At 41.7% G+C, this 21392-nt stretch overlaps 1 protein-coding gene across 11 annotated transcripts in view; it reads left to right on the top strand.

Moving 5' to 3' along the window:
• The window catches only part of nfixb (nuclear factor I/Xb), a 143632-nt gene extending 123729 nt beyond the window's left edge, over positions 1–19903 (top strand). For 6 of the 11 annotated variants that reach the window (XM_069674249.1, XM_069674250.1, XM_069674246.1 and 3 more), the window contains 5 exons: positions 4238–4366; positions 8839–9014; positions 10284–10431; positions 12463–12554; positions 16819–19903. In XM_069674249.1, coding sequence (XP_069530350.1) covers positions 4238–4366; positions 8839–9014; positions 10284–10431; positions 12463–12554; positions 16819–16833 — 560 coding nt within the window. In that variant the 3' untranslated portion in view covers positions 16834–19903. The remainder of the gene's footprint in view (positions 1–4237; positions 4367–8838; positions 9015–10283; positions 10432–12462; positions 12555–16818) is intronic. The other 5 variants (XM_069674254.1, XM_069674256.1, XM_069674253.1 and 2 more) reach the window with 3 other exon arrangements.
• The last annotated feature ends 1489 nt before the right edge of the window (positions 19904–21392 follow it).

The following is a 21392-nucleotide window of genomic DNA, read 5'->3' as shown; positions in this document are numbered from 1 at the left end:
TAACATAAATTGTACTGAGTTGTTACTGAGTGCTTCATGATTGAGACACTGGCTGACCTGTTGTGAAAAATAACCAAGCGTTTCTATACACTTATAGCACACCATACACCGTAAAATGTCACTTCCTTCCTACTTCCTAGGTGTTGTTAGAGAACATGCAGTAATCATGCATTATAAAGCTATAATTCAAGTATAGGCCAAACTTTGTAAATTTAATATATACATTGAAAACCTTAAGTCACACATTGCTTGCTGCCTCATACCACTTGGTAGCCCTATGACATTGACGCTATATTGCTACATAGAAGTGTTCAGGCTGGGACCCTGGTTTGAGTTCCAACAACTTCCTGTTTTTTGGGGAAAAGATAAAGATAAAAACAATTATTAATCAACAAGGTGTTTTCATTACCTTATTCAGGCAGGATCAAATGAAGCACGTAGGAAGAGTTGTTTCAAATATAACCCCTGTAAATACACATACATTTCAAAATGAAGTCAAAATGGCTATTTTCCATTCGGGGCTTGACATGATGCCTACCAAATTTGATACATGTAGGTGAAACTACTTAGATGAACATTTTAAGTGGAGCTATTTAGCCCCGCCCAGATCCATCATTCAAATCAGAGTTCTGTTTTTTCCACTTGGGACGGGTAAAAAAAAAAAGATTTCTTCAGGCCTGGACTCCTGTCAAGCGAGATTACACTTACAGAAGTTATTTTCCGTGGCGGGACATTGAAATTTCCTGGTTGCCAAGGATACACTCTTTAATTTAAACTCACAGTCTTTACAATAAAGCATCATTAAAGTCTAATGGCTTTTCTGACCACATTTGAGGTGTTTATGTTAACCTGCAAAGAGGGCACATCAAAGTCTAGCAAGTGTGAAATGTGACACAGATTGAACATCTTTTCATGGACAAGGTCTTCAATAAGCTCTCCAGGTTTGAGGTGGTTTTGAAGAAATCCCTTTGAGTAGTTTGGACCTTTTTAAATAGCAAGTAAAATATATAAATTAAAATTTTAGAAAACTTGGTGTTGGGTTTGGGATGTTGTATGTCCCTCCCAATTTTTAAACATCTAGTTAATAAAAAACCTAATATGTGAGCTTAATTTTGAACTTTTGTGGGGAGCTATTTTGACACAACCTTGCTGGAACCCTTATCACATGTAAATTGTCATAACTTCTGATGTGCGTGCCAAATTTTGTTAGTTTTTGTGCACCTGTGGCTGCATTATATGAGATAAATTTGGACAAAGAAAGAAAGACAGTCAACATAAAGTATGGTAGTCTTCCTACTTCTCTGTTATGTGCAGATTATGCATGAAAATGCCGGGACAGGATTTTGGTATCGGAAGTGTTCTGGTTTCTGTTTGTAGTGCTTTTGTAGTCAGAGTAGTATTGACCAATCACACATCAGCTGGCAAAAAGGGTGGAACGCAATTCGCTGTAATGCCATCCCAGCTCCCATCGGTGGGATTTAGCTTTTCAATAATTACTATAAAGAGACATCGGCATGCAAGTGCAACTAACAATCCGTTCTTAGACGTTGTATCTTAACTCAAGTCTTGGCTGGAAGTCCTTAAATGCTAACCGCTGGCTAAACCGGAAGCCCAGACAAGTTGGCCGTGCCTCACAGAGGTTCCAAGATTGACAGGCAAATGATGTAAAACCACTCCCAGGCGCCAATTACCTGAAGCAGTAAAAGTCAAAAGAACGAATACAGCCTAAAAAATGATAAACAACACAGGATAATGTGTCTTTTAGCTCCGTTTTGCTCTCTATGAACTCCTGTGGCTCTTTGGTTTCCCTGCTTTTTCATTTACCTTCTCAGTCTACAGCTTGTAGCTGTGCAAGAAGCTTACAGTGTGTTTTGCAGGTTCTTCTAGTGTAAACATCTGCCTGCTGTGGGATCAAAACAGTTAAGTTAGAGGCTGCAAAACCAAAACATTGATTATAGCAGCTTTAAGGAAAAGATCGGCCATTAGTACCATTAGCAGCACATCAAAGATTTGCGTTGCAGCAGCAGGTGTACTTCCTGTGCAGTAAAAGTGGTCGTGATATATAACCAAGCAACATTTAAAGCTCAGTGCCAGATGGATGACAAGCTACTAATGTTCTGCTGAGTCTAGCTAATGTTTTTATCTTCTTAAAACTTTTTATGGACAAGACTTCAGCTGTTCTACTGCACTATTTCTTTTTGACTAGGCTTTTTAAGTCAATGATGAGTCATAATTAACAATTAACTGCAGAGTCACTGATGTTTTAGCTAAGATTTTCTTCTATGCACCAAATAATAATTGGTTAGAACATCCATCTTTGTTCTCTGAACCGTATGTGTCTGTATGCCTGGCATCCATGGTTGTGGGAAAATGTTTGTTTGCTTGCAGCCTCCTTATTTTAAATGTGTCCTGTAAATAAAATGTATCTCACCCTGCTTATTGTGTCCCCTGCTCCCACTTACATGTGTCACATGATGTGCCTAGCTCAAAGTGAGTTCCGGCGCCCACCTTTTTCTATACTTATCAGTGCCCACACAAGCACAGCTGCGCCCATGCTGCCTATGAGCATTATGGGTAAATAGTGATAAAACATTTCCCAGCGCAGCATTTAAAAAAAAGCTTTTCATAAATCTGCGCTGTTAGACTTTATATGTTAGCTCATAAAAGCTATTTCCACCTCTCGTGGGGTAGCGTTGAAATTACCCACGTCTTTATTTGAGTGTGTTTGTTTTATATGTGTGAATATTGTGTCGTTTAGTAGTTTATTGGGCTTTTTGCTCGCCGTGGTTGTTTATCACTGTATTCTTTCAACCAAATCTGGAGCAAACAAAACATATGAGTCCAGTATATTCCAGAGAAAAGTAAAGAGGCCTGTGCATCCACGCTGATGTTCTTTTCTTTACTTTTACTTCCTCATTATTCTCCGTTTTATGGATTGTTCCTTCCAGAGTTTTATTTCAGCGCATATTCAACATTGCGGTTCCCGGCAGAGGTCAAATACACCATTTGGCGCTGCTCCTCAAACCCTGAAGTCTAAATTGTGCCTTTGGATTACCATATATCAAAATAAGATCCCTCAGCGCCCACCACACAAGGCCTTGATCACAGAAGAGAGACGCTTTTATCTGTAGCTCTCACACTTTTGGCCATGTTTCTGGTCCGCTCTTGAGCCTGGCCTATACTTAGTTTGCCTGTTTTTACCAATCTGAGGGATATTTCATGCAGTCGTTTCGCCTCAGCCGAGATTAATAACAGGGGGGGACACTTTAATATGTTTGCCTATGTGTGTCGGCCATACCGTCACCGCTCCTCTCCGCTTAAATCCGTCCATCTTTCTGCTGCTCTCCCTTCCAGTGCTCGCTGGCAGTTTGCCCGATGCTTGCCACCCAGCCCGAACAGCTTGTGTATGTGTGTGTGTGTGTGTGTGTGTAAGTGTTCAGAAAGCACCTCTATATGAAAAACTGTGCGTCTTCAGGCAGCAATATAAATACCTGACCGTTAGATAAGCAGAAGGGCACTACACCAGAGAGTCTGCTGATGTATGTTTTGGCTTCTGCAGCTATATGTAGCTGCGTAATACATGCTGGTCTTAACTTGAAAAGCACAGTTTGCCCCGGATATGAGTCCATCCAGGCTCCCATTCATTCTGAAGAGGCATCCTGACCAGTGCAGTTAGTAGGCTGTAGACTCTTTTGTTTTTACGGTTTGCCCAGTGAGCACGACTTTGGCACGTTGTGAATTTACACTCCAGTGGTAACCGTAGTTGGACCGCCATTGCATTTCCCAGCTCTCCTCTCTCCTGACACTACCCCCTAGCCTCCCAACCTCCTCACCCCTCCCACTTCTCCAGTCACCTCCCTTCGCTCTGAACCCCCCGCTGCTTCAATACATGGCCTCTCACCGGACCCTGCCCTCACCTCCTCCCCCTTCCCCAACCCCCCCAATCTGACGGACACGGTACAGCCCGCTGACTGTACACAGAGTATTTGACAGACAGATTGTGAGGACCCATCTGTATGTTAAGCCAATCAACAAATCAATGAATGAATCAATCGATCAGTCCATTGATTTCAGTCAATCATAATCATTCGATTCTTGCAATCAACATTAGAAATTATAAGTTTATTAAGTTATTTATATACTTTTTCTTTTTAAGTAGGGTCGAAGTAAGAAAAGCAGCCATGTTTGATTAAAACCTCGTCTCTGTTCTGCCATTTGTTGATCCCCTCTTTGCCAGGACTCTCATCGCCTAGTTCTCTTAAGAAGCCGGGGAAATTCGATTTCAGCGCCCTGTCCTCCCAGACGAGGCCCCCCCGCATGGCGTTCACCCACCACCCACTGCCAATGCTGGCGGGAGTGAGACCAGGTGAGACCAACCCAGCTCCCGACCCCCCTGATCGCCCCCACCCCTTCTTCCCCCCCACCCCTTACCATCTCCTCCTACCCACCTCCTCGAGGCCCCACCCCCTACCCCCTGGAGCAGAAGTGGGAGCATTGTCTTTGGGAGATGAGAGTGGCTGGGAATTAACAGCTGGTGGGCACCTCTGGCCTATTAGGGTGCAGGTCAAGCTGGTGATGGAGCTTGTTGGGAGTCTGGGTGTGGTGACTTTTCTGGGTCTGTCTGGTGGATGGTTGGTGGTTGTACAACTCTAAACATCATCAATGTAAATCACTTTGTCCTTAAAGGTGAAGGGCGAGGCCGGGTGGTTGCTGATGCCTGTTCTGCCACATCTTTCCTTCTTCAGGATGTAAATGACACTTTAATTGTTGTTATGTACTGATGACATTTAGTCGTTGACTCCTGGTTTATTTTTCTCCATCTTTTATGACACCCCAAAATGTCTTAAACTCGTCAAAGTTTGCAGAAATTTAAGACTTTACAAGGTACTTAATGAAGGTCTGAATGAATAATAATTTCATAAAAAGTTATTTTATTAGACTGTTAATATTTTACTATTTAAATTACAGTAAAAAACAAACATGTTAATTACATCAATTTCAAGCTGTACACCTCCTTTTTAAAGGGGAAATCAATTTTGAGTTGAATCAATGTAAATATAATTTTAACATCTAGCCTGCATTCCCAACTGGAGTCGTAGGGTTTAAAACTATGGACGTTTAGGAGGCAGGAAGGGATTAACAAAACACAACATTGAGTTGCATTATGGGAAATTAAGACTCTAGTTTATATTTTGACAAAAAGTCAAAATATTTCAGCCTCTACAGCTTTAATTTTGACCCTTTCTTTAATCAGTATCATGTGAATCCCCTAAATAGAAATACAATACTACGTCACTGCAGGTCCTTAATCTTCCCATATTTTATGAGGCTTAATTATGAACAAGGAAGTGGGCAGTTGCCTGGGATATCAGATCTCCAGTTTTACTGTCTGCGCAAGTGGTTTATGGTTATGTAAATAAATGCAGTTTTGTATGGGAGCATAAAAGCGTGTACTACTTAAGCACAACTTTAATTGATGGGATCAGGGCCTGGGACAAGGGTCTCAGTGTCAAAATCTTCTTTAGGGGAGATTCTGACACCAGACTCAAGTGGAGCATATTTCCAATTAATTTGTTAAATTAAATTACCACACAGCAAACGTAGAGCTTTGTAATATCGTACAATAAGACAACTGTCCACACAACACATGTGATGGAGTGCAACCTCACTTAATATCTCAATTTCTCAGTATTACCTCAGGACACAGGTCATGGGTTTTTATATTTCAACTCCTGTTTCCAATTTATATTAATTTGCTTTTCCATTTTGATAAAGCAAGTTGATCTCAATTGCTATCTTTATTTATACAGGCCCGGGCAGAAAATGAGGACTGAGTATGAGTTTCTGTGTGAACCAGCTGATCCTCCACCAGGCTGAAACAAGCAGCTCATGATAACATCAGATATCTAACATAGCCAAAGGGCCTCCGACAATATATCACCCATGTCTTAATTTTATCACCGTGGCACAGATCGAAGAGGTCTCTGCTTTTTTAAAAGTGCAAGTCTGTAAATTTACCCAGTCAAGGAGCTCACTTGAGATAATTACCCGTGTGCTTTGGTTCTGTAGCTCAGCTACATCAAAGGCTTTTTAAGCCACTGAGCAGATGTTAAGCAATAACGTTGACCGCCGTGTCATGAAACCCTCCTCTGTGGTTGTTGACAGATCCTATGCTTTTTGAGATATAGCTACAGAAAATCTAATCTCCACACACACACACACACATCCATGTTCACCTTAACATCAACTCATGTGCACAGTATCCCAGAAGTTGTGATTTTAACAGTTGTGATTTGTTTCTTTTTACAAAAACTCTTCCAATGCACAACCTGAAGCTCTTCCAATGCTTGCGTGAAAGTTCTTACCACACCATAACCAATGTTTTTGTGGAAGAAAAGATCCATGCGTGCTATGGGAAGCCGTGAGTGGTGGTGATGTAAGGGCTTGTCCCTCCAATCAATTTCAAGCGTCTTCCCAGATGGTGAGTCAATCTCAAGCAGACACGCAAAGATGGTCAATCATTCACACGCATCCACATCTACAGAGCATTGGAGAAACCCACCCAAGGCACTGGGAGAATATGCAGACTCAAGGCCGACAGAGCTACGCACTGCACCACAATGGCACGCAATTCAAATAGTGAAAAAAACATCCACACAGAGCACTTTGTGTTGTAACTGAAAATGTGTGAAAACTTGTCAGCAAGCAAACTATGAGAAGTCATAATAGCTTGCTTAGAATATGGGGTTATTATTCATTTGTGAAAAAGCTAAAAGCAATTAACGTATAGAAATAATGTCTGAATTATTGAAATAGTAAGGTTGTAGTAACTGATCAAATGTATAAAAATAAAAATTCACAAGTGGTTTTAAGTTTTCTGAAAGTACTAACTAATTGTCCAGAACAGTTAAAAGAAGTAATTGTAAAAGTTAGTTAAAAGCATTGACTAAATATCTGGACTACTAAGCAAAGTAAATGGTTGAAATAGTTAGCTATGCCAAACGTCAAGATTGGTTAGCTAAAAGTAATCACTAATTTTCTAGAATAGTTAGCTAAACGTAATAAATTGTTGAAATACTGTAGTTAGCTAAAAGTACATGCTAAATGTCAAGATTGGTTAGCTAAAAGTAATAAACGGTCAAATAGTTAGCTGAAAGTGACAGCTGATTTTCTGGAATAGTTAGCTAAAGGTAATGGCTAAATGTCTGTAACAGACAGATAAAAGAAATAAATAGTAGAAATAATTAAAGTGGGTACAGATACAATTTGAAAGTGACAGCAAGTGATTGAAATTGATATATATATAATAAATAGGCTTAAAAATACATTTAGTTTCAATCAATTTGAATGAGCATATGTGGCACATGGCGATTGGAGTTGACAAAGAGGTACTTGAGTTCATCTGACAGGGCTTTGGGGGGTACACCAGACAAATAAGATTGGGAACCACTGCTCTTAAGGGAGAGGGTAGGGTGTTGGGATTCCCCTGATCCTGCCCTCCCCCCACAATCACTACCAACCCATCCCATTCCCAACTCACCCTCAATATCCCCTTAGTGTTTGGCCTTCCCCCATTATCTAATGGGATTAGAAGGGGGCTAATAGAAGCAGTGAGACAGCTCCACCGGGGAGCAGGCAGCCTGGCAGGGGAGCAAGGTGTTGCTGGGCTCAGAGGCATAGGCCCCTGTCTGGGGGGTAATGCAGCGGGTTTGGCACTCTCATGAAGTACACACGCACACACAATGTATAAGATGCAAACGCCACAGAGTGTTGGCAGCCCAATATGGGCAGCTGGGGGGCCTGGATGAGATGGGGTGGGTGTCAGACTGGCACAGTTAAGAGGAGAACAGGCCTCTAATACAAATCAAGGAGATTTAGTAATGGATATAGGTCTGACAGAAAGGGCTTTGTGTTTAGTGTTCGGGCTCGACCAACTGCTCCCCTCTTACACCTCACATATATATTCAGCTCTGTTTTGTGTGAGTTCCACTATTTTCCTCTCTATTGAAAAATAGAAAGGAATGCCTTGCCTATAAGCTTTTCAGCTGCCAAATGCTGATGTATTTTGCATCCCCACACCTGTCGTACACACACACACACATATATTATCATCATCATCATCGTCATCATGAGGCTTCAAAGCCTATTAAGAGAAAAACATTAACCTAGACATACAGTGTGAACGTACAGATTAGTTCTGTCATAGAAACAGAATGAATCACATAAAAAACGGCTTTACTGCCGTCAATGCCAAATTGCATCAGCGCCAATGAATCACACCCTCAAAACAGCACATGCAGTCATTAAGAGCGACTGATTTAAGACAGTACTCAATTATTTCTTTGTGTTTTTTCTTTAAATAGGCTTTTTGGATTTAAAAATATAGAACTTGCATCTCTCTAATTTTCCACTTTTTTGTGTGAGCTGTGTTTGCCTGTGTTCAAGACTGAATGTTATTTGCTTAAATTATTTAACAGCCTCTGTGCGTGTGCACATATGACTGCAATGTGTGTGTAAATCTCTTCCATTAAACTGTATAGGTTTAATGGAATGATCATAAAACATTATGAGCAATGCTCATAATGGCTATTAACTCGACATCAGCTTTTCTTGGAAAAACGACTTTCCTTTCATGCACTATGTTTTAAAACCAGATTTAAACTTTATCGTTTCCAGTTGTGACGTGATGTATTCTTTCAATCATTTGTTAATCACTCAATGTATCTCTCCCATCTGTTAGAATGTGTAGGAGCTGAGTGGTTCATGTCTTTCTCTCGCTTTTTTCCTCTGCATCTGTGTCCACTTGTGTTTCTCTAATACAAATGTCTCTGTTGGCAGGGAGTCCCCGTGCTTCAGCCTCGGCCCTGCACTTCCCATCTCCTTCCATCATCCAGCAGTCTAGCCCCTACTTCACCCACCCAACTATCCGCTACCACCACCACCCTGGACAGGACCCCCTGAAGGAATTTGTGCAGTTTGTCTGTGCTGATGGCTCGGGGCAGGCAGCAGGACAGGTAAGGCCTGCCGCCAGAAAGGAAAAACACTATAACCTTTTATATATTTATAGAGAAAGTACAGATGTGTCGCACCCTGCACATAGATTGCATCAGTATTGCAGGATTTAGAAATATGCTTTCTTACAGTAACAGTGTTTGAAGCTAAAATTAAGGCCATCATTATTTTTATAAGCAACTGTATACAACAACAAAACCCTTATTTTGGACATTTAGAAAGAAAGAATAAAAATAATTTATATTTAAATAAAGACAACATTACTTTAAAGAATAATTTTTTGATTATATATACACATAAATTGTGTATTTAGTTGCATATAAAATTAATTATGGTGGCCTGCTTTGCATCCGTATGAATGGCTATTTTAGAAAAGCCTGCAGGAACACTGGCCCACTCTAAAAGTCTGAAATGGTATTAAGCACACGCATTGCTATATAATCAGTATTACATGGTTCTTAAGTTATATGGATTATATTATTTTAAGAGGACAGTGCATGCAAGAAACTTATTTTGTGGTGTGCTGTTTTTATAGAGAGTAGAGAAATGCACATAAATACACCCCACAGCAACACACAAGTGGACACACTAAACATGTCTTTATCCAGTTGGTCTACAAATCTTTGTATTGTCTTGTCGATGTCATTTTACCGTTTGCTGTTTCAGACCCCAACCTTCCCACTCCTTCCCTTTTTTTTCGTTTTTTTTTTTTTGCTCCACCCAACCCCTCAGAAGTTACAACCATCAGCACAACAGTGAATCAGTCTCGGCACTCTTCAATCAAGCATACCCGTCCTGTGTTGTGTCATCGTGTTTCTGTTTTCATCTCTAGCTGTTCTGATTTTAGTTGGAGTTTGGTTGTTTGGTGCTGGTATCGTTGGTGGTGTTGTGCTTGTGTAGACAAGTATTCTCCCATGGTTTTGATTTCTTGCCATCTTCTGGACGAACTCCGTCAATAATTTGCTCACTCCCCCTGCGCCACATCTCCTCCACCCACCAAGGACCACCCCTGTGGAACCTTCCCACTCCTTTCAAACCCTGTGGTGATTATTATTTTTCACACCTCCATAAAAGATCCCGTCCACATACATCATTCCTTTGGTTGTTGTTTCCCACTACCTCCTCTCCCTCCTTCCACTATCGCTCCCCCTCCCCTCCCTTCCGTCATGGATATTTTTTTGGACCTGGCCTCCCAAGCTGCGTCCTCTTTTCATTCGGTGTCTGCGGATTGTCGCATGTCGCCCTCCTGACCCTATTTGTGTTGTCTGCAGCCAAACGGGAGCGGCCAGAGCAAAATGCCAGGCTCCTTCTTGCTGCCTCCACCTCCCCCAGTGGCCCGCCCAGTGCCCCTCCCTATGCCCGACTCTAAACCCAACAGCACGCCCCCTGACGGCGGACTCTCCTCGCCCGCATCTCCGTGTAAGTGACCCCGTGGAGACCGAAAAAATAAAATCTGAAAACCCCAACCCTCACCAGTGAACAGACCCCAGCCATTGATCTTCCTCCAACTCCGTGCAATCATTGTTCCTGTGTATCCAATATCTCACCTCCCTTAACCCTCGGATTGCTGTGGGGGGCAGCACAGGATATACTGTGGAGCTCAGCAGAGTAGATCAAGGACACCAGAGGTCTAGTGAGATGTATCATTCATAATGGACTTCTGTGCTGTGGTGCTCCTCAGGGTTCTGTATTAGGGCCCCTTCAGTTTGAGTGCCTCTTCATGTTGAGCCCAGTCTGCGAAGTCTGGTGTGAAAGCTGCTTCACCAACTCAGTTCTTCTCCTTCTAAATCCTCCTTTATTCCCCCACATATTGATTCTTACTTGTGAAGAGCACAAATGTTGGGCAATTAATTTAGTTGGACTTTCAGTAGAAAGAGATAAGTTTCAATACTATTATTTACTCAACTTTGCAGATTGCAATACCTGTACTTGCGTATCCAAATAAGCCAAATACAAAAGAGAATTTGGGAATATTATTGTTATATTTCAACTGTTGTATAGTACTAACCCTGTATGGTTTTGACATGACTGCTATCTTTCTTATGTCCTGGCTCAGGTTTAACCCTTTGTAAAACATGAAACATAAGAATGAATGTCATAGACTTTGTTTTATTATCGATTTTACTTCAAAGGCTGCTGTTTTATAACTGCAAAAAAAGAATGGAAAAGAGTAGATTTTTGGGGGGTTCGTAAATAATTATTAGTATTGAGACTGTGCATAGAAGGGCCTACCTTGTACCGGATCGGTATCCAGTAGAAATTAATGCAAAAAAAATGACTTGACATACTTGTTTTTGGTTGTGGAGAGAATCTCTGTAATTTTGTTGTTTATTTGTTTGGTGATTTGTAGGCAGCCTAGCTTGTGTCTTAAAGGTAAAGCTGTGATGTCAGTCAAACTGCAGGCCTCCTCGCACAACACATTGTCTTCCTCACATGTGATAGGAGGGGCACTGGATGGAGCACTTTAATTTTGTTGTTTGTAGCTTTCCTTCAAATGTAGTGTTTGCGTTCTACCCCCAGTCAGCGTCTCAAAGTCTTTTTATGTCTTATGTATGTGATTCCAATTATTAGCAACACCTGGATGTATACTGTGTATGTCCATACACATAAATCTCCAGATTCGCTTCCTTTCTGTCCCTCTCCTTTGTGTCCTTCCTCCCTTTTCCTCCACACACACAGACTCACATTATGCACAAGTCTGCACACTGCATCCTGAATCCCTCAGTGAGATTGAAACGCTGGAGTCCGTAGGGTACCTTAAACTGCCCTAAATTTGTCAAAGACTTTGATGCCAGTGGGTTTTAAATGTCCCGGACTGATCCTCAGTGTCGGGATTCGAGTGTGCTCAATCACTTCCAACTGAGTTTATCAACAGGATTTAATCACTCAGGGAGATCTAAATTTGCATTCCAGATTCTGGCAGGCGTCTCTGTGGAGTTCGGATGACCTCAATGAAATATAGCAGCACTTTCTGAAGTACTTAGTTAATTTGTTATTTTAATTTAACAACAGTGATCCAGTGGGTATACTGTATGCTTTTACATGTAAAAGGAATAGCTAGGAATAAGTATTTATTTTGGTGAGAGTTACCACTGTCACGTCTGTACGATATAAATCCACTTATAGCTTAGTTTAACAAAAACACTGGGGGAATGGCTCGCTTTGCTCGATCCATATGAGGCAGCAAAGGCAACAGAGGTTCTGGACAGAGGCAGCCTGGCTGTTTCCCCCTGTCTATTAGTCTATGTGCTAAGCTAAGCTAACAGCCTCCTAGCTGTAGCTTTACATTAACCTTAGACACACATGAGAATGGTATTTATTTCTCATATTTAGGTAACAAAGACACATATTTCCGAGATTGTAACTACTGCTCTGAGTTCCTACAGGATGTTGAAGAGCCAGATGTCTTTGTGTGTTTTGACGTCTATTCTTCTTCGTCTGTTTCTCTAGCATACTCCACGCCAGGCGCCACAGCTCCCAACAGGTTTGTCGGCATCGGATCACGGGACAACAACTTTCTGAACATCCCGCAGCAGACACAGGTAGGAGTCTAGGATAAAGCGAACTGACAGTTTGTCTCTGTGAGGAGAAATCTTGTGTGTTTTGACTGTGATTATCTGTCAAACTCAGGAAACATATTAACCGTGTGGATGTACGCCAAAATATTTCTTATTCCCTCACTCCCTGAAACCTGCTGCCGAGTTCTCTCTTCCCTCCCACCATCTCACAGCACACCATCAATGTGTGCATTTGTACATCTGTATTTTACTGTACATGTGTGGTTTACCATATGTGCTCAACTGTTTATTTGGTGTATATGGGGCCTACCATCCAGGCAGTAGGCACACTCCCTGACCACCTTTTCCCTTCCTCTCCTTGCTACCTCTCCTTTCCCTTCTCTCGCTGAAACACCTTTTCTCCTTAACTTTTCTCTCCTTTTAGCTTTATCGCTCCTCTTCTTTCTGTTTCTGTCTTGTTCTTTCTCCCTCTTTAACCTCCTTCGTTCCTTTCCTTCAGCACTCTGCGACTCGTTCATGTGCCTCCTCCATTACCGCAGCACTTTTCTCATTATTGTCCAACCACACCCACCTGGAGCCAGCTCCGCTCTGCTCCTCGACACATGGAAACCATCTGAAAACTTCTCGGCTGATCCCCTCCCTTATTTCTCTGCTCTCTGTTCTCTTACTTTTCCTCCCTTTCTATTTCTTCTATTCCTGATTCCTTCTGCCTCTCCACTTGTTGTTTTCCACTCTTTATGCTACTCTTACTCACTTTGATCTTTTGCTCTACAATATTTCACAGTTTATAGATTTTTATTCTTCTACCTTTTATGCCATCTTTGTTACTCGACCTAACTAATTTCTGAATTAATTATTTTGTACGCAACTTAACACACAATGTGAGCAAATGATAAGGACACCCAAACATAGCATACATATTTAATTGCTGAACAGATTGTTTCAAACTCACTGGCAACATGCAGCTTAAAGCTGCTGTAAGGTTTGAGTCAGTTTTGGCGCCCCCTGTGGACGAAGCCGTACCTATTATCTCTTTGGTGATTTTGTCCTGTTTATGCTTAAGTGGTGTTTTTTAACAAAAAATCTCATCTTGCTTTCTTTAACCATCATATGTATCACTCACTTTAAATGTTTGCCCTGGAAAATGTAAACAAAGGCAGCGAGCAGTTAATCGCTTCATCTGACACCTACCCCCTACCCCCCCCGTCAATAATAATCAATCTTGTTGCTGGTGGTCTGGTTTGCTTTTGTAGGTCATATAGAGTAATCAGAATTAATTTAATTCTGTTTCATAACCAGCGAAAAACTCCTCACAGGAGCTTTAAACAGGCTCAACTCCTCTGGTTTCTAGTTTTCCATAAGATTTCTGAGCCTGGCTTCAGGGATTTGCTTCGATTCAGCCACAAGAGCATTATAGTGAGGTGGGCACTGATTTTAGGCGATAAGTCCTGACATGCAATCAGTGTTCCTGTCCTCCTAAAGGTTTCTGATGGTGTTGATGTCAGGGCTCTGTCGATACTGGAAAAAATATTTCTTAATAAAAAAAAGCGTCTGGAGTGCCTCGAGTTCAGGCAAAGTATGCAGAAGGTGCTCAGAAATAGGAAAAAAGAGGAGAAAAAGAAAATCCTTTGGCATAAAGTTAAAATAAACTTTATTCAGATGGTGATATGTTAAAATGCATAAAGCATGGACAATGGATGTTAAAATCAAGCTGTGTTACAACCCGCTCATAGCGGCACAAGCTTTTATAAATCTTTCATTACGGTGCTGGCTGTGTTTACGATACGCTCTCTGATTGAAATAGGAATGTTCCCCAAACTGCTGATTCTCCAAATATCATTGAACACTGCTGAGCTTCTCTGCTTGAACCAAACCATGAAAGTTTTACACAAAGTGTTTAAAGTATACAGCTAGAGGTATCTAGACTTTTGGACACTGTGGCCTCTTAATATGTTTTTCTGAGACAGCTCATTGATGTTAACACCAAGTGAGACATAATGTCTGAATTGTGGTTTTAGCAGAATCAAAAAGCACAACATTAATACTTTGCATGTGCCTCTCAGACTATGACACAAAAAGATTGATGATCCACTAAAAAAATGAAAGATTACAAGACAAAGAGGCCGTCAGAAGTATGGATGTGTTGACTACAGGACACACTGACAGCAGTGGGCTCTGTGTGCCCTCTAGTGGCAAATGTTAGAAACTGCAACCATCAGATGAAGGGAAACGAGATACCAAGTGGGCAGGAGAAGAGGGGAGATGGAGGGAATGGAGCGACAGAGAATTGGCCCTTATAGAAGTCACGGCCAAGCCGTCTCGTTACCCCCAGCAACCAGACATGATGTCATAGCCAGTTGATCTTGAATTTGAGAAGAGGTTGCTTGAGGGGGGGCAGGAAAGAAAGAGGGTGGTCACTGTCTGCTGCCAAGGATTTAGTGGGAGTGTTCACGGGAGATAGATGGATTGTGTGAGTGTTTGTAAGAGCATAAACAGAAGAACAGAGAGAGAGAGAAGTAGAGTAACTAATAAGGGAGAAGTCACAATGCCCAAGGCCTGCTGGGACAGTGCCCAGGGGAGTAGGGTAGCTGAGAAGTGCAGGAGGCAGAAGGGGGGTATTCATGCAACCTGTTAGAGTCAAACAAAACAAAAGCCTGCTTCCCTGGAGGCTCAGAGTAGTTTCCAAGGCTTGACTTGCAGAATGTTGGCGCACTAGTCCACAGTGCCAGATCCTGCAGGCCAAGCAGGGCAGCCAACAACAGCGCCGGTGACCCATTTCTGCTCCCTGCTCACGCTGAGCCGGAGAAACCCAACGTGAAGATGGTGCAAGTGACAGGGAGCGCCAGACTGCTCCCCCCCTGCCGCTGCTGGGCCATTATTAGCCCTTCACTGCCTGGCCAATTTGAAGACGTACTGTACTTGAGTCCAGAAATGGACAGAATTAATGGTAATAGGCGGGCTGGTGGCCCAGACCACTGTTATCACTCACTGTATTTAAGAACTGTGGTGGCCAAAAGTCAATGTGGTGTACAGTCGTTAGTTTGTCATGGAGATTCCTGCTTTATAACATCTTTGGTCACTGAAATACCTTTTCTATCATACTTTGTGTGGACATTCAAGTTCCTGAGAGGACTGGTGATTGAAGAGGAGAGAGATTAGTATTTGAAGTTTCAAGTCCATCCAACCAGAACTAAAATCACTTGCAATCCCTTCAGTTGTACTCGGACTCACAGGATGTAGATCATGAATATAAGCCTATTTCCGCAATCTGTGTGTAACCGTTTCAAAATCTCTGCTGCTTCGTGAAATAAAAAGAGCCTCCAAACTAGCAGCCTACACACTTAAAATAGTGAGTTTGGACGCAGATTTAGATTTTATGTGGTGTTTTTTTGCAGAGATTTTGCCATTTTAATGCCAGGGCTTATTCACCCACCAAAACAAGTTCTGAATATTACACTATTTTTGCAAGCGCACCATTATTGCATCCTGGACTTAGCACCGACCAAAGCTATTGTAAGAATGGGAGTTTGATCCCTGACTGCTACAGTCACTGTGTGAATTCAGTGTGCATGGGCATAGATCCTGATTGGAGACCGTGTTTATACAGCATGCAATTGGAGTTTAAAGATATAATCTCAAAGATTTATATTTAGATAAATGTCTGTCACTATCTATCGCCGAATGAGGTAACGCAATGGTGATTGAGCCTATGTCCCACTGATGAAAACCTTTGCATTTGCAGTATATAGTATTATTACAGACTGGGTGTCTGTGGCGACATTCGCGGAAAAAATCACAAGCAGCGCCCACTTAGTGACACGTTTTCCATCACCCAGCAGTGGTTGGTCTGCCAGAGAGGGTAGGCGGAGCTAAGCGGCTGCTTTTCCGGTCTCTGCAAGTGTTGCGAGTAAACAGTAATCTACTATGGCTGAACAAACAAAGAAAAGATTAATGACTACAGATACAACTTCAAAAATACGTGAAAATCCAAAGAAAAAGAGACAAATTTGACGCTCAGATGAAGGCAAATAGTCTAAAAAAAGAAAGAGACCGTCAGCGAGGAAAATCAAGAGTTACAACCCTAACAAAGGGAGCCAACCTTGGATGTCTGGTTACCTGGGACGAATGTTCCCGTAATTGCCTTTTGGGTCTGGTTGCAAGACTAATTCAACCACATTTTAAGGTGTTTTTCTTATTTCGTCCACCACTCGTGTATGCACATTTTACTGGGTTCGACACTAACTTGATCTCATTCTTCTTCCCTCTTTCCCCTTTTTTTCTTTTTCAGTCTTGGTTCCTCTGACAAGATCTGTGTACCAACCAGCAACTAGAGTTCTTTCTTTACAATCGGAAATAGAAAACAGAGAAACAGCCCGCAGGATGATAACTGTCATCACACCAACCCACCGACCGGCCCTGACAGAACGTCTCACCTGATACAAAATATAACCAAGCAACGCAGGAAATTCCAGCAGCATTATGCTTATAGAGGAACTCTGGACTCATTTACCCAGTCAGAGGGAGGACCCGTTTCAAGCAAAGATGGATAGAAGGAAAGATGAATGGATGGACAAGAGGATGCCAGGATACAGAAGGGGGTGAGGGGACAAATGGCAGCGAGCAGGCATCTCTCCTGAAACCAGCACAACACAGCAGTATCGCAGGAGGAACCTGAGGAATAACAAGTGGTCAACTATTCCTACTTCGTGAGGACATGTTGTGTAAACGAATGGCTAAGAAAATCAACTGTCCAACCAAAAAAAAAACACAGATTAACCTTTTAGCTCCAAAGCTTCACCTGTAATGAATCCACAGCCTGATCAAAGCGAAGGCACAATTTGGTTTTCCAATGAAAGCAGTCCATGCTCCTGTGATGTCTGTCATCACCAAAACAAAACCCAATTGACCATTGTTTCTCTCCCTCTGAACAATTCCATACAGTCCCCTTACCCTACTACTAACTATAGAGACCATGCCAAAACTTATGTTTATAAAGGGTTGCACTAGAAGCTGAATCAATTAACACTAATCTAAACGATGTGCACTATTTACCTACAAGGCATGGGAGGTAAACCACACTTGTCTATTCAAAGTTTTAAAGAGGAAACAGAGGCACTAGAAGGCCTTGCGTGTCCTCGACCCCTATTGTTCCGTTTGACAAATCATTGGCCTCCACTAATCCTCACACACACACACCCTTGCACGACACACCCACAGAAAGATCATGCAATCTGTGCCATGACCACAGTATGTACAAGTGGTAACACTCGCAGTTACCCAGTCAGACCTTTTAGATTGTAGTACTCATAGGTGGTGGTGTTGTGGTGTATCATTTTACATGCACACAGTAAGCCCAGTGAACTCTTGCTACCTATTTGATTAGATATCCAAGCGACGCACACTGAAAATCCCAGTGTGAGTACATCATTACTGACAGTTTTCACGACTATAGACAGCAGCTACCGGTTCCCCTTTTGCCCTCTTGTAATTTAGCTGAATGATTTTGTTATCTCTTGTGTGTTCTCTTATTTGAATTTATTCCTTTTTGGATTTGTACTATTTTGTAATTGTTTTGTATTTGAATGACAGCACCTTAAAGAGAAACACAGCGGGAGGTGGGATGTTGAAGCGGCGTAGACAGGGTGGTTAGCTGACCTTGATCCAGTAGTACATGCAAAACCTTATAGAAAAAGTAAGACAGTTTGGGTAACATTTTATATGTGTTGTTGAGAGTTAGACGAGAAGATTGATACCATTCTCGTGTCTCTACGTTAAATATGAAGCTACAGCTAGCTGTGGGATAGCTTAGCTTAGCATAAGGTATGGAAACAGCTAGCCTGCGTCTGTACAAAGGTAACAAAATCAGCAAACTAGCAACTTTAAAGCTCATGTGTTAATCATTTAACATCTTGTGTCTTGCCTTTTTCAGTCATGCTAGCTGTTTCCCCCAATTTCCAGTATTCTCGCTAAGCTAAGCTATGCTATGCTAACTGACTGCTTTTGATAGCTTTGTTTTTAGTGCACAGACATGGGAGGGATATCATTCTTGCTGTCAAAGTCTCGGCAAGACAGCAATTATGTACATTTCCCAAAATGTCAAACTTTGACATGGTTTGTTTGTTCGCAGTGCCAGATGAACCTATTTGCCAGATAATGTACATCAAGACCACATCATGAAGGGTTTGACAATCACAGGAAGCTTATTTTCTGAGCACTTACTAAAGCTAGCCACATCTGCTGTTTCACCGTGGTAAAGCTGGTGACTGGCGGTGGTGATTTATGAGCGATAGAGGAACAGAACTGAGGAGAGAAGGTTGCTGAAGATGGGACCCAGAGTAAGAGAGAGTAGCTCTTCTTTCTGTCTCCCTAAAGTTTACCCTGTTGTTTACACTCCCAGACGGGCCACTGCTCCAAGAGCAGAGCGAGCCACACTGTGGAGCAAAATGAATATGTGACATATCTGGCTGTTTTCGGAGAGGGATCGAGGGCCTCTTAGGCTAGCAGTAGGAGGATCACCCATGTGCCCTGTTTTGTCTTGGTGCACAGGATCGAGTAAAGGATATCAGTTGCTATGGTAAACCCACCCCTAAACACACATACACACACCAGCACTCCCCTCTCGTGAGTCGATGAGCCCTTAATGATCAAAACTGCACTAAAACAATCATGCCAGCCAACCTTGTGAGTTTGTTTTACGTAACATTACGAACCAGTGAATGTGTCGCTGGGATGGAAACACAATTCTCGTAGAGCACAGATCGCCACTTCATAAACATACAGACTTTTAAAAACACGTCCCCTGTGCCCGACTGAAATCAAAGGGAAGTCTTAAAAATAGACAATCTGAGGAGGCCTTTACGCTTTTAATCATGTTTCGATCATTCGCCCGTACATCTTCTGACTGATTCAGTCTGTCAAAATTCAAAACCACTCACCCAACCTCACAAAATAACTGGACTGCCTGGCCACGTTCTTCACTGCAGGGAAACACAACATAGTTGGCCAACCGACTGGCGACCATCTCATCAGCTTTGTAGAGAGAACGAGCTCTACTGAGTAAGACGTTAACGACGGCTAAGGTGATTTCTTTTCTAATCTATGGAAGTGCCTCTGTATTCCCATTATGCAATTTGTCAAACATGAATTCAGGTTCTTTTTCTCACATATAAGCTATAGTGAATGGTGAAAAATTTATGTCAGGAGAGGAAAAAAAAAAACAAGACAGCTCACTAGATAATCGCAAGCATCTTTATATATAATACACATATATATTTATAGATATATTCTTTTTTTTGCAAGATAAGCTCTGTGGCAGTCTAGTTATTTTTTGAAGCATGGCGTACATCGCACAGTCATAGGATGCATCTCAACAACAGCTGATTAGAGCTAAAGTACCAGTCTCTAAACCCACACTCGCGACACAAGAAAAATCCATGGCAAACAAAACAATAGAAACATAGACAGTGATGATAATGTAGTTAAGGATTTAAAACAGATTAGGTTTTGTTGTTTTCTTTCTTGTTTTGATGGGAAGTATTGTTCTTGAAACTAAATGATGTATGTTGATTGAGCCATGTGCAATGCCTTGGTAGAGGAATTGTGTTTGTTTGTTAGCGATTGTTTGAGGGTGTCACGAGAAAAGAGGGAAAACCCTCAACGTTTTTTTGTTTTCAAGTCCTCCTGCTCTGGGACTCTAAATACGAGCGCGGCGAGTAAAAATAATCCCAGTCTTTGTAAGTAAGTTTGGGGAAATTGTTTTTAATTTTTTTTTTTTTTCCTTTTGTGACTTTTTTAAGAAAAAAAACTTCATTTCTAATGATTTGTTTTCAGAATGTGGGAGGGCTGAAGGAACAATTTTGCAACTCATAAAATATATATCACTATGAAAAACTGGTGCTTTCATAAAGAATAAAGTACATTCAATCTCTATTATACATAAATAATAACGAAATTAAGTGTTATCATAAAAAGCAAATTTTAGGAAACATGCATTATTCTATTTCTCTTTTTGTATTTAGCGAGGGGGGAGGGGTTCATTGTACGAAAAGGTTGTCGTGACAAAAGGCATTTTTCCCCCCCAACCTTTACACCATCGCAGAACAGTCGTAGAGAAAACGACATTTCCCAGACTGTATCACGTCACGTGATCCTGACGTGGGACAAAGACAAGATCTTCCCCAGTTTGGGAGATGCACAAGTACGGATCCCGTTTCAAACAGAGAAACACGACAGTGATTGATGACGTCTGTCGAGAGTTTGGATTTGGTGTAAGTCAGCGAGAGGGAATAAGCGGCCTCTTTCTGCTCAGCTGGTCTGCTGTCATCAATTGAACCCACCCCCCCTCTCTCCCCTCATCCTCCTCCCCCCTGACTCCCCACCTCCCACTGTAAATGATTATAAATATTTGTTTGGTGATGTAGTGTTATAGACTCAGAGCATCTTAAAGGTTGTCCCTAAAAAGTGCCTTTTGTTCACAGATTCCATCTTGTAATCCTGAGTGCCCATCTCAAAAGAAAAACAGTCCCCTCCTTCATACTTCTATATCTTTCTCTTCCTCTTCTCTGAGCTTTTTAAAGCAGTATACATAGTACTAAAGGAAATTGGTGTGATTTAGTTCCTCTTTTTATTGTTGAATAATTAAGAAAAGCATAAAAAAAAGCAAAAAAAAAAAGATATTTTCTGTCTTGCTTCTCTTCCTCTGTATCTTGTCTTCTGTCTATCTTGGACACTGGAGTAGTCTGTAGCCGCGTAACCCTCTCTCCCTCCTTCCTCCCCCCTCCTTTCTCCCTCTCTCTGAACGGCGGGGTTTTAAAAAAGAAAAAAAAAAGAATACGCTAAGATTTTTTTGTCTGAGCAGAATGC

This window comes from Semicossyphus pulcher, unplaced genomic scaffold (genome assembly GCF_022749685.1).
Source record: "Semicossyphus pulcher isolate SPU_LCO1_2020_fin unplaced genomic scaffold, fSemPul1.0.p SCAF_23, whole genome shotgun sequence".
In the NCBI taxonomy this organism is placed as follows: Eukaryota; Metazoa; Chordata; class Actinopteri; order Labriformes; family Labridae; genus Semicossyphus; species Semicossyphus pulcher.
This window is presented reverse-complemented; position numbering and strand designations above follow the sequence as displayed.